General features: G+C 34.2%; 1 protein-coding gene across 6 annotated transcripts; it reads left to right on the top strand.

The window, feature by feature from the left end:
* The first annotated feature begins 936 nt into the window (after positions 1-936).
* On the top strand, positions 937-8,371 carry LOC131640420 (aldo-keto reductase family 4 member C10-like). 6 transcript variants are annotated; one of them, XM_058910819.1, is made up of 13 exons: positions 939-1,182; positions 1,268-1,318; positions 2,606-2,682; positions 2,828-2,915; positions 2,995-3,249; positions 3,350-3,586; positions 3,781-3,860; positions 4,006-4,058; positions 5,138-5,230; positions 6,446-6,599; positions 6,734-6,790; positions 7,098-7,242; positions 7,972-8,371. In XM_058910819.1, the coding sequence occupies exons 1-8, from the start codon at positions 1,060-1,062 to the stop codon at positions 4,046-4,048; spliced, it is 954 nt and encodes a 317-aa protein (XP_058766802.1). In that variant the 5' UTR covers positions 939-1,059; the 3' UTR covers positions 4,049-4,058; positions 5,138-5,230; positions 6,446-6,599; positions 6,734-6,790; positions 7,098-7,242; positions 7,972-8,371. The 6 variants fall into 6 exon arrangements, with proteins under 6 accessions (XP_058766797.1, XP_058766799.1, XP_058766801.1 ...); XM_058910814.1 differs by lacking the exon at positions 4,006-4,058 and having other exon boundaries at positions 937-1,182; XM_058910816.1 differs by lacking the exon at positions 4,006-4,058 and having other exon boundaries at positions 937-1,182; positions 6,723-6,790.
* Positions 8,372-16,269: the final 7,898 nt, after the last annotated feature.

The raw sequence follows: 16,269 nt of genomic DNA, 5'->3' as shown, positions 1-16,269 counted from the left end.
GAAATTTTTATGGAAATTAAAAAATCATTTCGGAACATTGCATTTGAAAGCTTCTTTTTAGGACAATTTCTCAATCCACCCAATACTCTTCTTACGCACCATTAAATTGACCAAAATACCCTCATGTTTTTGTAGATGCACTTTCGGAAATATCTTTTTTCAAAAAAAATTTTTTGGTAGATATATCTACAGAAGCGTTAATACATGAGATTTTCCTAATTAAATGAGAAAATCTCAATTTAACTTACAAATTAATTGAGATTTTCCCAAATTAATTAAGTTCATGGTATGAGATTTTACCATGATAAAAATTACAAATTAATTGAGAAAATCTTAAATTAATTTTTCAATTAATTGAGAAAATTTCAAATTAATTAAGTTACGGAACATTATGATTTTCTCATTAATTGGGAAAATTCTAAATTCCACTATGTTTTAGCGCTTTCGTGGATGCATCTATGTAAAAAAATCAATTTTTTTAAAAGGATGATTCTAAAGACATTTCTATAAAAACTGAGAGATTTTTGAAATTTCAAGCCGTGTATGAGATATGGGATTGAGAAATCATCTTTTTAGACGTGAGTTTTTATCATATTTTTAAAAAAATATTAAAATATACATGTGTCATATCGAGAACTCTCTTATAAAAATTGTATCAATTGAAGTATCCTATGCGATTCGATATCATATATTTCTTCTACAACATGTTATGTATTCATATTAAAACAGCTATGCTATTCTTACAATTTTTTCCTACACCTACGTATCTTACACCGTATATATCAGCAACTTTACATGGTTTTGCACAGAAATCAAGATAAATAAATTATTAATAAACAAATTTAGTATGTATTATGTATAGAAATAGGGTGTAGTTGTTAAAAGTGGTGTAAGTTTATCATTTCTCTATTAAAAATACATATAATTCATGAACATCATCAACAAAAAATAATAATAAAAAAAACGAAGTATATTTTCTATATGCTTCAAAGTTTTGGTGTAAATACTTTCTTTGGTTAGATTCTGAGTTTGAGTTTGGTTCTGTCATCACCGTAGAAAATGGGAAGTGAGGATCTGAGATGGTTCGAGTTGAACACAGGCGCTAAGATTCCTTCTGTTGGTTTAGGCACTTGGCTTGCTGCACCTGGCGTTGTTTACGATGCTATTTCCACTGCTGTCAATGTTGTGTTTTATGATTGTTTGCCTTATCAAGTTATTTAAATTGTTATGGTTTTGGATTAACATAACATCTATATTGTTATTGCAGGTTGGATATAGGCATATAGATTGTGCTCAAATTTATGGAAATGAAAAGGAGGTTAGGGTTTTTTATTGGGGAAATCATATTCTTTCATTTGCTGAACTTGTTTTTATTACTGCAACAATACTGTTATTGTGGATAAACAATTAGTTGTTTAAAATTTGAAAGTCATTAATTGCTCATCAGTTTAAAACGTTGTGTTGTTTAGTTTTGATCTAAAGATAAAAAATTCTTTTATGTAGAAATTAGTGTACGGGTTTTTGACCGGGATCGAGATAGAATGTGTCTTGACATATTATTTCTGCTTTGGTGGTTACTAGCATTGTTGATGGTGAGATTTCTGCACAAAAACACTTTGATGCTTAAATTAGTAATGAGGTATGAAGGTGAAAAGTGTGTAAGATTAGAACCTTAATAGGCATGGTGATCGCTGGTATATTATCGATACCATAAAGCGACCAAAGAAGCAGAATCAATATAAACTTATTAGAGTAAACTACTGTAGTGTTCCCTTCCCTTTTATGCAATTGAGGTCATGAATGTCTCTCTTAGTTAAGTCAGTAGGATGGTTTTAAATTGCAGTTGCGGATGTTGTGATTGTGGCCATTGCAGCGTGAATTTTGATAGAGATACTTGAAATACACATTCGAGAGACGGGTAAAGTTAAGATTTTCAATACATGAGATGTAAATTAGAGTTTGGGGTTCTAAAATTTTGATTTCTGATGACAATAACTGAACATACATGGGTGAAATTGTCTGATGTGGTTTCTAATATGGTCGTATTCTTGGTTTAAAATCACACTGTAATTGCGGTTTGATGTGGTTTGGAGACTACCATCAGCAATAATTGCGGTTGCGGACTGCAATTTAAAACCATGGTCAACAGTAAATTGCAATGAGATGATGGAAGTTGCTACTCTCAAGTGTAAGCTTGTAGTGTTTGTTTTGATTTGAGTTTAGGCCCCAATGAATTGTCGAAAAACAGAAAACCTTTTGACATGTGAGGATTATGAGTTTTACTAACTAATCACTTCTTGTATAAGTTGAAATCAGTTTCTACATCGGAACATTTTCAAATCCTCTCGCATCTTACATCTCCATTGCAACTCACAAGGACATTTTTTTGTTAGTTAAGAATCTCCTATAAGTCAAAGTCTAATCCAAACTGGGCTTTAATTCATCTACAAAAATACATTCAAGAGAATTGTTCTGTTACATTACACCCCAATTGGAATTTTTTTACTACTTTTGAGTCAACAGTTTTTAGGTTGATTATAAATGCAATACATCAAGTATTGTATTGTGTTTCTATCTATTAACTTTCTGTAAATTTTATGTGTAGATTGGTGATGCCTTGAAAAAGCTGTTTGCTAATGGAGTAGTTAAACGCGAAGAATTGTGGATCACATCCAAGCTATGGTTTGTCTTTTTATATGTTCTTATCAATATTTGTTTAACTATTTTGTTGGCAAGGTTAAGTATGCAATAACTCGCTCTGATTGATTCCTAGAGAGTTTTCATTATCGTTATCATTCTTAAATCATGATTACGTTAAATATTTTAGGTGTACCGATCACTTGCCAGAAGACGTCCCGAAGGCATTTGATAGAACCTTACGCGATTTGCAGCTCGACTATCTTGATCTCTACCTTGTGTGTAAATGACAATGTAATTACTTTCTTCCTACATCAGATCGTATTATGTTTGTAATGTGTCAATGTATTCTTCTAGATTCACTGGCCAGTCAGCATGAGAAACGGACGTCTTACCAAACCTGACATACCTAGCACCTGGAAAGCAATGGAGGCACTATACGATACGGGAAAGGCTCGAGCGATAGGAGTCAGCAACTTCTCCGTGAAGAAGCTTCAGGATCTTTTGGATGTTGCGCGTGTTCCTCCAGCTGTTAACCAAGTGGAATTGCATCCTTCGTTGCAGCAGCCAAGTTTACACGCTTTCTGTAAATCCAAGGGAGTGCACTTATCGGTGAGTATGCAAAACCATTTCAGAAAATAGTTCTTCTAATTCACGATATGAATCTCGATTTGATAACTTACTACTCGTCCCGATCAATGATCTTATTCAGGGTTATTCTCCACTTGGTAAAGGAGTTGAGAGTAATATTCTTAAAAATCCGGTTCTGCATACAACGGCCGAGAAGTTAGGGAAGACTCCGGCCCAAATAGCCCTTAGATGGGGACTACAGATGGGTCACAGTATACTTCCAAAGAGCACAAATACTGCACGGATCAAAGAAAACATCGATCTGTTCGACTGGTCTATACCAGAAGATTTGCTAGTCAACTTCAATGAATTTCAGCAGGCAAGTCATACAATCTTATGATTGCTTTATATTGTTGGATTCTGAAAAGTTTCTAAATTTTATCTGTCACATTTGAGGGACTAAAATTAACAAATTTTTAATGTATTAAAACGGAAATTGGTTGTACTATAGGGACTAACCAATTATTTAAGCTGTATTTTGGTTTCAACTTTTTTCTTTACGAATCGATGCAGGAAAGAGTAGTTCCCGGAGAACAATTTGTTAGCCAGGATTCTCCTGGGTACAAAACAATTGAAGAACTCTGGGATGGCAAGTAAGAGACAAGCATTTCCACATTTAAGCTTTTTTAGTGATCATTGTAATAATTAACATATATATATATTGAGGATTTAGTCAATTGATAGATTTGGATTTTAGTGTGTTTAAATAGATTTATTAAACCAATTACTTGACTCTAGTGGGGAAGGAGCTTCCACTGAGGACGAATCGTTCGAGTATTAGAGTTTGTTTGGTAAGACCAAAAAAAGAGCTTTTAGCTTTTAGCTTTTAGCTTTTCAGCTCGTATTAATAAAAAAGCTTTGTTTGGTAACTCTATTTTAGCTTTTAGCTTGTAGCTTTTTTACTAGCTTTTAGCTTTTTTTTCAAAAGCTAATTGAAGTAGCTTTTGAGCTTGTAGCTTTTAACTTGTGAGTTTTTCTTCCATTAATACCCTTATTATTTTAACTAAAATATATTATTACCCTCATTAATTAAAATGTCATTAATGTCATTTTGTATCTATCAGCTAATGAAACAACTAATTTACCAAACACTCACATTAGCTTATCAACTATCAGTTGCCAGCTACCAGCTACCAGCTATCAGCTACCAGCTACCAGCTACTAGCTAAAAGCTATCAGCTACCAGCTATCAGCTAGTTTTACCAAACAGAGCCTTAATATAAATTTGTCAAAGAGTTTGTAGAAACAGTTTATAACTTATACACTAAAATGTCTTTTTTTACCAAACATTTGAAGTCTCCTTTATCATACCAACAAATTAGAAATCTCGGATAAAATTTAAAATTTTGTTTGCATTTTTATCGGCAATTTCGAAATTGCCAATATACATATATGCATTTTACCGATAATTTCAAAAAAATTTGATAAAAACTCATATAAGTGTATCACATATTTCTAAATTGCCGAGCGAAATACAAACAAATTTTTGAATTTTATAGAATATTTTCAAATTGCCATATAGTAAGGATTTCAAAATTATTGGTATAAATTTAAGTTTTTTAAAAAATTCCAAAAAATAATAAAAAATGTAAATTTTTCACTACAAACATATTATAGTCAAATCTACTATCTACCCAATATTATAAAATTGACTAAACTCCCTAATTTAACCTTTTGCCTAAAAAAACTTTACCCTTCAAAAAGGTTACTTTAGTAATTAACAAATTGAATTTTTTCTACTGCCATGTGTTGTTTGCTAATTCGACAGCGGTACCAATTTTGTACTTCCTTCCACATTTCCCTCCAACACAACACTACTTTCCCCATCTTTTTCACTCATCATTTTCACTTTCCTCCCTCTCGCTTGCAGAGTATTCGTGAGCTTTACACCTCCATTGCTGTCAACTCAAGAAATCGGAACCCTCCTTATTTCCTCTCAAGCCGGTAACGAAACTACACTCAGGTATGCATCCCGCACGTTGTCATTCGTCTTTAACCATCAAGTTGTTCTTCTCTTCATTTGAGTTGTTTTCTTTAACAAATATATCTAAAAGAACGCCTATGCTTTATGTGGCTTTGGGTTTCGTTTTGATGTGTTGCTCAGATTTAGTATCAAGCTTTCCTGGTGTTTGTATTGCATCCGTTTTTCCTTGCCTATGCTTTTTGTGTCTTTTGGTTTCGTTTTTTCATCGCCTATGCATCGGTTTTTCCAGATGCCTGTGCTTTTTGTGTTGCTATTTTCATCTTCATTTGAGTTGAAATGCTTTGAAATCTTTCCTTTTGTAAAACCGATGTGAGAATTGTCCATTGCAGTGTTTGTTTTATTTGTTTCATTTGCGAATCAACTCAAAAGCCAAACCTGGAAAGAAGACGAAGCATTTGAAAAAGGAATAATTTGGTGTGTCAAGTTTAGCTGTGTGTCTCATTTTTTGATGTTGTTTCTAGCATATTAGACTTTGTAAGGATATAATCCAACAATTGATTCCTTATTTTGATGGCCACTTTCAATTTGACTTTTCAGTGCCAAATCTCCATGTTCTTTAAGAAGTAAATCGATCATGCTATATGTTTTGATGAAATACTGCAATTTTTATATCCTAATCCTTAATGCATTATATATATTTTGTTTGATTATTTATCACCTCAGGCCCAAACTTGTAACAGCACAGCATCCAACTATTACACAGTTACATACTCACAGTTTCAGTATGACAGTATTACATTCTTAGGATCATCAAATTATAGCATTCATCAAATGGTTAAATCAAATATATCACAGTTACTGATATGTCACCTATCTGAGACATGATGCACCACACTTTGAAAAGAAAATACAAGAAAACCAGTACCTTACTTGCTTGCCTTCAACTATCAAAACACATTTTTACAACTAAAATAAACAACTCTGCATTTAGGTTTTCATTGAAATAGATATAGAAGAAAACCAGTGCCTTACTATTTAACTAGATAACTTTATTATACAAATTATGATATGCTGGGGTAATTTGCAAGATTCTCATTGCTAAACAAATTTTAACATCAGTACTAAACTTTATTTTTTTTAAATAACCATTTATATTGAGTTATCCTGTTAATATTTTTGGTTTTACTTTTGGTTTTACACTGCTATGCTGTCCTTTGACCGAAGTTGTGTGTTTTAATTTTTATTTATGCATAGACATTAGCTTTGCTTCATGGGGAACTGCGTTAAAGCTCCAAAATTACCCTTTCCCGCGACAGAGGAAAAGCATGCTGGTACAGGTTCCATCATTTTGGTGAAATCTTGAGTGGAGTGTCATTTCATCCTTAAATGCTTAGTTTGCTATGACACGGTAAGCATCCAAAGTCCCAACTTTTTGCACTATTTTTCTCATTCATTTGATAAATAAAGTTGCTTTTTCCATTGCCTTATTAATGCAAAGTCAGTTTTGTACTATATTATGTTTAACTTTAAGCATGGTGGCAGTCCCTAGAGCAGGCCAAATCTGAGCAGCAGTCCCTTGAGCATCAGTCCCTAAGTAAGGTCAGCTTAGCACTCTATGTCCTCAAGTATTTATTTATTTGAACCAAATAGTTCACTTTCCAAACATAGTTCTTCTTTGGGCAAATTCCTAACTACCTTATCCAACTAGCTTTTGCATCTTGATCTACTTGCAAAGTAATGTCTAATAAAAGTTTTAAAATTTAAATCTCCTATATTAAATTGTAGATTAACTATGTTCTACATCTATGAAATACGTAAAGTAACATATTCAACAAAAAACAAAATATAGTGTACCTTAAACATGATCTGCAAATTAATATTTACTGGGATGCTTCTCTTGCTATAGGAAATACATATCAGCAGCATACTGGTGTACATATCAACAGCTGTGATCTTCACCATTGTTTTCAGATAAATTAGTTGTTTCCCAAACTGAACTATCATCAGGACTAAACATTACCATTGTTTAAGTTTCTTAAACTCTACACATGGTAATGTATTTTTCCAGCATTTCCATCAGTTATTTAGAGTGCATTATTTGGAACTCCAAATCTAATGATAGTATATGGAAAACTATGTGAAGCATGGCATAAGATGCATGATAGCCATAATATATAGATAACTATATTAACTCCAATCTAAACTATAATTGCAAAGGGATTAACTCTGAGTAGAAATGGTAGAGAAATATAATAGGGAAGTATAGAATCCTGAGACTGAATATTGGAATATCTAGGTTGAATATTAACTTGACATGGCTAAAGAATAGGATGAGGTTTTCATGAACATATCACTTTGTTCATGAAAATTTTGCAATTAAATGTGGTGTAGTTTTGCATAAGTTGCTGTTACAATATGGTGGGATACTAACCCGTTTTTTCAGTATAGTATTGCTCATGAAGTTGCTCATTTATGGAGTGTTGTTCCAATTGCTCATTAGGGTGCATTATATCTGCTAAAATAGTAGTTGATTTATAAATTCCAATTTTATACCATGGCAATTTCCATTAACACCAACTCTCCATCATTTTTTTGGAGGATATATTATATACACATGATATAGTAGAATGTCATGGCACTTTCCATATGCTGATTCTGTTTTGGTCTTATACATACACATCAACTACGATGGATGATAACCAGTGCATAAACAGAAAATATGATGGTGTGTTTAGTTTCGTCTCGATGTATCATTTGGTGATTTTTTTCATGGAATGCAGGCAAAGCTATGAGAGTTGCCATCTTTGGAGGGACATGTCCTTTTGAAAAGGCTAAGAGATGCATTAGAATCTTTGAAATGCCGTTTTACGGGAAGAAATAAAGAGGATGTGGAGAAGGTTATATCAATGGTTTGTTATTTTACACTACTCCATGCTTGAGTACATTACTTTGTTCAAAGTTTGAAATCATATTTCATTCTTTGCAATAGCTGAAAAAAGTCGAGTCTTCCAGATTGAGTTTCCGAGTTAGTGTTTAAATGGAAGAAAATGTGACTATTTGTTGGGATTTTTAGAACTTGGACAAGTTACAGCTTCCCTACAGGAAGATTTAAAACAAAAATGTTTGTATAGTCAAGAATAGCCTCTGTTATCTTCTATATCACTAAATCTTTGAATTTTATGTTACTTTATTTCAGTTTTGTACATGCACATAACCTGTAAAATAAAATGTTTGATATATTTGTTTTAGAGAATCACTGAAGTACATTATGGTTTCGATGATGTTCTTCTTGCGTAGTGAGTCGGTGGCATTCGAATCACATGTTTTTAAGGATACCACAGTTATTAATCACCTATTAACTATTGATGTTCAATGTTTTTTTTAGAAATTCAGTTTCATATTCGCGGCAGTTTCACAATGGTAATCATTGTTCAATGTATTAACTATTAATAATAAATATTCTGTTTTTGAAATAATAATCATTTTTAACAATGGTAATCATGAAAGGATATTAAAATATATTTTTGGAAGTAAGTTGATTGATATAATGATTATTGCATTGCAAATTTGCAATATACTATATTCAAATATAGTCTACAAGTGATAATAATGAACAAAATGGTTTGTAAGTTCACTAATTTGATTTGTTTTAACTAATTATTAAATTTAAAATTGGCTACATATTAACTGAATATATAATTAATAAAATATACATATAAAAATTATTATTTACGTACTTTATTTCTTATTTTAATTTTATTGTTTATTTTGAAATAAAGTTGTCACTAATTTAGAATAGATGTTTTTGCATTTTTTTTATATAGTCTAAATTTATATAAAATAAATTTATTTTATTCATTTAATTTTTATCAAACCATGTAATTTAGTGCTTCAATCTAACAAATAATTTATCATTTACACAAAAGTGCATTTAAGCTTAAATTTCAATAAAATTAATAATTTATTTATTTCACGGGTCACTATCAATACAATCCTTATTTTAATTTATATAAACATTAATAAATATTAATAAAATTAATATTTTTTTCATGTATAAATAATTTACATAATCATTTTTGAAAATTGCTTAGAGTGACATTTACGCATATTATTCATATTATTCAAAATAAACTGCATATTATTCATATTATTCAAAATAAACTACATTAAATATTCGAATACCCGTGCGGCAGCACGGGTCTCTTACTAGTTAAATATATATGATTCTACCATAATCGCATTGAAGAGAGAAAGAATAAAAAATAAGGAGAAGAAAATGATGGAGAGATCTCTATACGAAGCTCTATTTATTGTGAATTCTACTTCTCATTCAGCATTGGATGCCTCTGTGTGCATTGCTGGCTGGTTGTTGAAAATAGGGTACAAGCATGTCCTTGTTTGGCCAAAAGTTGCAAAATGAAAAAGCTACCAAAAAAGTAAAATTGGCTTTGCATTCAAATATGCCAAAGTAGAGTGTACTAATAAATTTTCCTTTTTAAAAAAAATAATTATTTTATGATTTTTAATGAAAATGTTAGGGATGGGCCAAACTAACGGGCTTTATAAACTTTTATTTGAGAATTCTACCTCCCATCCTTTTGCATGTACTCCCATCCCTCCAAATGGTATATGAAAAGACAAATATATTTTATGGCCGATAAGTAAGAGAATTAAAATATTTGTACTCATACGCATTAAAAAGTTTTTATATTAAACTTTTGCATCTTCCATCCTTTAAAAGCAAGAGTATTCAAATAAAAATTACAAATTAATTTTTAAAACAACAATAACACTAGCAAGTAGAAAGAGATTAGAGATAAAAATTAGGATTGGAGAGGGTTTTAGGGTGCGTTTGATTTGCAAAATATGACGTACTGGACAAAATAATACTAGATAGTACAGAACAGTACAAGACAACTTTTTGTATTGTACTGTGTTTGATGGTTACTGGACTGAACAATTGTTTTCTTGATTTTTCTTGATATGTCTATGCACCAGACAAAATAATATAATTTCTAATATAATATTATTTATTGATATATTAATATAATATTTATGAATCAAAATATTAAATAATAAGGAGGAAAAAAGATGAAGAAATAGTTTTTCTACTCTATTTTATTTAATATGTTTATGCAACAGACAAAATAATATAATTTCTTATATAATATTTTTGAATCAAAATATTAAATAATGAAAAGAGAAGAAAAATAATAAATTGAAATTTTTTCTTATAATAATTTCTTATATAATATTTATTTGATATGTCAATGAACCCAATAAAAATAGTATACTTTTTATTATAATATTTTTTTTGATATATAAAATATTAATATTATATTTATGAGCGCCACGTGGACCATGGTACGATCCGCATTCATGTTGTCTAATAGGTCGTGTAGAAGGTTCACGAGTCGGTAGTGCTCCCCTATTCCTGCGACGCCCCCTCTATTTGGTTCCTCTTGTGTTTGAGTCGACGACCCCTCAATGCAGTCCGGGTCTACAAAATTTGTGAGCCGTCCTTGACATCTAGTATTCCCGCTATAAGAAAGGCGGGTGCCCGCATGGCCGTCAAAGCTTTGTCTAGGTGGGTTGAAATTTCTCCTAGTGGGTGCGCCCTGGAAGTTTGGATTTTGGAAGTTGGTGGTGGATTCGGTTTGGTTAAAATAGATTGGTTGTGATGGTGTATTGAAGTTAGATGGCTGGCTGGGGTATTGTGATGATGGCTGGCTGGGGTATTGTGATGTTGGTTGGTCGAATGTGTTGTAAGGCGGGTATTCTTCTTGTATGCCCATGTCGGGGGTTAGTGGTGGTGATGTGGAAGAACCCCCCACATTGAGGTCTAGGAATTGTGATCTGGAAGAGCTACCGACATGGAATTGTTGTGATTGTTGTTGTTGTTGTTGGTAAAAAGGCGTTTGTTGGTGGATTGATTGGTGGTGGTAATTTTGTTGTTGTTGTTGTGGTTGTTGTTGTGGTAGGTAATGTTGTTGTTGGTAATTTGGTGGTGGTTGATGATGTTGGAAAGACGGTGGTGGTTGTTCTTGATGGAAATTTTGTTGTCGTTGTTGTTGTTGGTAAATAGGTGGTTGTTGTTGTTGGCCTCCAAAATATGGTTGTTGTTCTCGCGGGTCAGCCAAATAGAAAGGGGCAGACACAAACATTTCGGGATTTGTTACCGATCTGTACCAGTTTACATATTCAGGCGTTGGTTTCATTTCTTCCGGCGCCACAGGAAATTGTAAAACAGTGTTGGAACGTTTAGCCCATATTTTACGTTGATCTCTAGCAAACGTATGCCAATTTTCTACGTACCACTGTTCGCTAACCTTCGCCAGATGCCAACGTCCCAAAGAGTCCGGCTCAGGGGGGTCAGGGATACCTTGATGCATGCCGAATTGGAGCTTCACACGGTCACTTGGGTGCATCTCCACAGTGGTGAACCTTATGATGGGTGTTTTTGCCGTCCAAATAGCTGCCTCTTTACGGTCGGGTACGTGGTCCAAACCCAAGTAAGGTCTCCAAAGAAACTGCAAGAAAAAAAATATTAATTTCAAATTATATAAAATAGTTAATTTTACAAATATATTTAGAAGATGGAAATATTTAGTGGTGTTACATCTTGGGGTCTTAATCGATCCAATAGTTGGCGGTAAAAAATGATTTTGTTGACTGGCGTATTGGTGTAGTCCATCCCGAGGGCATTAAACCTAAACACATTCAAAAATAAAAATCAATATAGTTACAATTAATAATGGAAAAAAATGAAGTAATTAAAATAAGATCATTAAGTTACCTTGACGCATAAGGGAACACGTAAATGTGCGGATTTGCTGGGGCTAATACCGGCATTCTCCACCATCCCCATGTTTGTAGCAAGAATGCACATCCACTAAATGTACAACTATCCTTTTTTGCACATTTGCACAAAGAGCTATATAGGTATGCCAACACCGCTGAACCCCAACTAAACGTCTTAATTGTATCGATGTCCTCAAGTAGACACAAGTACATAAAATTAACACTATTCCCCGTGCCTTCGGGAAATAGAAACTTACCAAATAACAACATAATATACATTCTAGTTTTTTGTATTTTACTTTCCTCGCTAGAGTCCCGATTCAACACGAGGCCTTGATAAGCTAGTTGAAGGCCAGAAAGCTTTATACCTTGGCCCCTACCTCTTTGTCGCCCCTCACCCTCTATTAAATCAACACCCAATAATTCTACACATAGAGCGTTTGGTTGTTAGACATTTCCAAACACAACTTTTCCATTTGTGTTGAGACCCAATAACATGTACACGTCCTCTAGAGTGACGGTACATTCACCGATTGGAAGGTGAAAAGTATGGGTCTCAGGCCTCCAACGCTCACACAATGCTAATATAAATTCATATCGATTGAGGTGCTTATTAAATTAATTGCCTTCCCAAACCCCGCACGCTCAAGATAAGGCACAATCCAAGGGTCCGGAGGACTTATCGATCCCCCACGGATTCTAAATCTCGTGATATCCTATAAAAAAAACGATGAACCATAAGTTTTTGAACCTTTGAAATTAGTAAATATTATTAGAAAAATTAAGTGTTTAGAACATAAATAAGTTGAATTTACTCAAACTTACGTAATCGGCGATGTTTGGAATGGTTCCTCGATGCTCTTCACCCATTGTTAGGAGAGACATTTTTGTTGATGATGAAAAATAGTTGTTCTGATGAGAGTAAGTTTGATGATAGTTATTTGGTGATGAAGAAAATGAACAAGTATGGGGACCTATTTATAGCCAAATCAAAACACAAAATAATGTGTTTGGTGCAATAATAGTCTGCCACAATTAATTGTGAGAAGACAAGTGCATGCAACGGTTGAACACTTAACACGAAGCAAGTCGCCACCCCCCTTTGGCGACAACTATAAAAAATGAATGTTGTCGCCACCCCCGTTGGCGACAAGTATAAATAATTAATGTTGTCGCCACCCCCGTTGGCGACAACTATAAAAAATTAATGTTGTCGCCACCCCCCTCTGGCGACTGCCTGCATGCATTAGTCTTGTCACATTTAAATGTTTCAGACTTTGTATTCTTGCATGCATTATGGTGTAAAATGTGGGGACGAGATTCATTAAATTGCATAGGTGTGGAAGAGATTCCCTAGCCTGCATGCATTAGTCTTGTCACATTTAAATGTTGCAGACTTTGTATAACGTGTATTCTTGCATGCAGGCTTTGTAAGAGATTCCATTGTGGCATGCATGTATTCTTGTCACATTTTTTTTGTTTTTTTTAATTGTTTTTATTTTAACATATTTAAAAAATATATATATATATATATATATATATATATATATATATATATATATATATTAAAATAACGCAGATGTCATGGAAAACATTAAATCATTCCAAAACATCTAAGAAATTAATACGGTTAAAACAATGTCATTGGGTCCATGCATCATTTGAATGACATCAATGTCGTATTCCACCTTATCCCAGAAACTTATCGTTGCTCCAGTCACAACATCGGCCCTTGTTTTAAGCCTCTTGATGCTTCTTATCTGTTCGCCGGCTTCGTACTCCCCCTCTAAAAAAGACATGAGAGTCCTCTTGGGTTGCTCGACGGAAGAGATATTCCAAAACATAACCGGCATGGGAGGTTTGACGGGTGAGAATATGACATGTCCGTTCCTTCTGCAATACTCCAGTTCAGTCTCGGCACACCATGTTGATCTCCGGGGCGGCAGCTCTGTTGTCCTGTGACATCCGTCTGGCCTAATGGTTGTTCGGCGAGGCATGGTTGTGTTTGTGTGATTGTTTGGTATTTGGAGTTTCTGTATCTGTGTGTAAACTCAACCATAGGAGCCCCTATTTTATAATATTAGTGGGTATAAAAAATGTATTGTTGCGTACAGACTTAAAAAAAATTATTGCTGCGTACAACTCTTAAAAATCAATGTCGTCGCCACCCCCGTTGGCGACAACTCTTAAAAATCAATGTCGTCGCCACCCCCGTTGGCGACTGCCATAATTGTATAGGTGGGGACGAGATTCCCTAGCCTGCATGCATTAGTCTTATCACATTTAAATGTTTCAGACTTTCTCAATGCATTAGTCTTGTGTAAGATGTGTGTAAGAGATTCCATTTTGGCATGCTTTAGTCTTGTCATGTTGAATCTTGTGCAGAATTATTGCATGTATTCGTGCATGCATTAGTCTTGTGTAAGATGTGTGTAAGAGATTCCATTTTGGCATGCTTTAGTCTTGTCATGTTTGAATCTTGTGCAGAATTATTGCATGTATTCTTGCATGCATTAGTCTTGTGTAAGAGGTGGGGACGAGATTCCATTTTGGCATGCTTTAGTCTTGTCATGTTTGAATCTTGTGCAGAATTATTGCATGTATTCTTGCATGCATTAATATTGTGTAAGAGGTGGGGACGAGATTCCATTTTAGCAGGCTTTAGTCTTGTCATGTTTGAATCTTGTGCAGAATTATTGCATGTATTCTTGCATGCATTAGTATTGTGTAAGATGTGGTGCATCTATTATAAGAACTAAACTTCACATTTCTTCTTTCACACCTAAATTTCACAAACATTTCTTCTTTCTTCTTTCATACCTAAACTTCGCAAACATTCATCCCTCCTATTTCTCACAAACACATATCAAAATTATGGCATCCACCTCACAATACAAAGTTCGTGTTCATATGAACGGTGAGACTTACCAGTGCGACACAAACGGTTTTATTTTTAGAAACACCAACTTAACACGTTTTGCTCTAAATAGACAGGCGGACTTTTCTTATCTAAAAAGGAAAATCGAATCCAAAATAAGAGAACCAGTCTCGCAAATATTTTACCAACAACCCCTAGTTGAACCTAACAACTAGGTCAAGTTTTATCAATCACAGATAACAACTGACATAGAGGTTCAAAACATGTTCCTTACCCATGAGTATTTTGGTTACGATTATCTGGAACTGTACATAGTGGTCGAACAAAATGTTCCTTCACAAATGACTCAGTCACAGGTTATTGATCCTGTTGTTGATGACGAACAACAGCCCGAACATGCCATGGACGAAGAAACTGAAATAGAAGATGTTGTTGACGAGTTGGTGAATCGTGACTCCGAAGACGACGAACAAGTTCCAGTACCAGATACACATGCATACTCACCTCCAGCACATTTCACAACACTTAATTTGGGAGAGGACGAGCCATCGTCCGATATGTTCTACAATCCATATATGCGGTCAAACGAGGAGTTAAAAGAGGGTGACACGTTTCGTTCGAAGGATGATTGTATGTTGGCTATAAAAAATTGGCACTTGGCAAATTGTGTTGATTTTAAAGCTGATCGCTCAAATTCAGAGAGAGTGACTATTGTGTGTAAAAACCCGGAGTGTGGATACATGCTGAAGGCATCATTCAGAAAGAAATTTAATGCCTGGGTGATACGTTCGATATCTCAAGGCCACACCTGCGTCACCACTAATATGGCGCAAGATCACCGAAAACTCAGTCATGACATGATATGTCATACTATCATTCCTCTTGTCGAAACTGACCCATCACTGAAGGTGAAGACAATAATTTCTCATTGCGTTTCTGTGTTCAAATACAGACCTTCGTACAGAAAGGCTTGGTTAGCTAAGCAGAAAGCAATTGAAAAAGTCTACGGCAACTGGGAGGAATCATACCAACAACTTCCTCGCTACCTGGATGCACTGCAATTGTATTCACCTGGGACTATTACTATTTTGGAGACACTGCCGGCACAGTCCCAAGACGGAACCCCTCTCGAAGGTAATGGAATCTTCCATAGACTGTTCTGGGCGTTTCGACCATGCATCATCGGTTTTGGTTTTTGCAAGCCGATTATTCAAATTGATGGAACATGGTTGTATGGGAAATACAAGGGAACTTTGTTGATGGCGGTCGCGCAGGATGGAAACAGCAACATTTTTCCAATAGCCTTTGCTCTGGTAGAAGGAGAAACAGCTGCTGCTTGGAGTTTCTTTCTGAAGAATCTCCGAGCTAGAGTTGCTCCACAGCCTAACCTTTGTTTGAT

Source organism: Vicia villosa, unplaced genomic scaffold (assembly GCF_029867415.1).
Source record: "Vicia villosa cultivar HV-30 ecotype Madison, WI unplaced genomic scaffold, Vvil1.0 ctg.003107F_1_1, whole genome shotgun sequence".
Lineage (NCBI taxonomy): Eukaryota > Viridiplantae > Streptophyta > Magnoliopsida > Fabales > Fabaceae > Vicia > Vicia villosa.
Note: the sequence above shows the minus strand (reverse complement) of the source record. Positions and strands in the feature narration are given on the sequence as shown.

Coding starts and splice junctions, on each gene's coding strand:
- LOC131640420 (XM_058910818.1), top strand. CDS start 1,060: ATGGGAAGTGAGGATCTGAGATGGTTCGAGTTGAACACAGGCGCTAAG. Junction 2,683..2,827: donor TGGATCACATCCAAGCTATG/GTTTGTCTTTTT, acceptor TAAATATTTTAG/GTGTACCGATCACTTGCCAG. Junction 3,250..3,349: donor CCAAGGGAGTGCACTTATCG/GTGAGTATGCAA, acceptor GATCTTATTCAG/GGTTATTCTCCACTTGGTAA.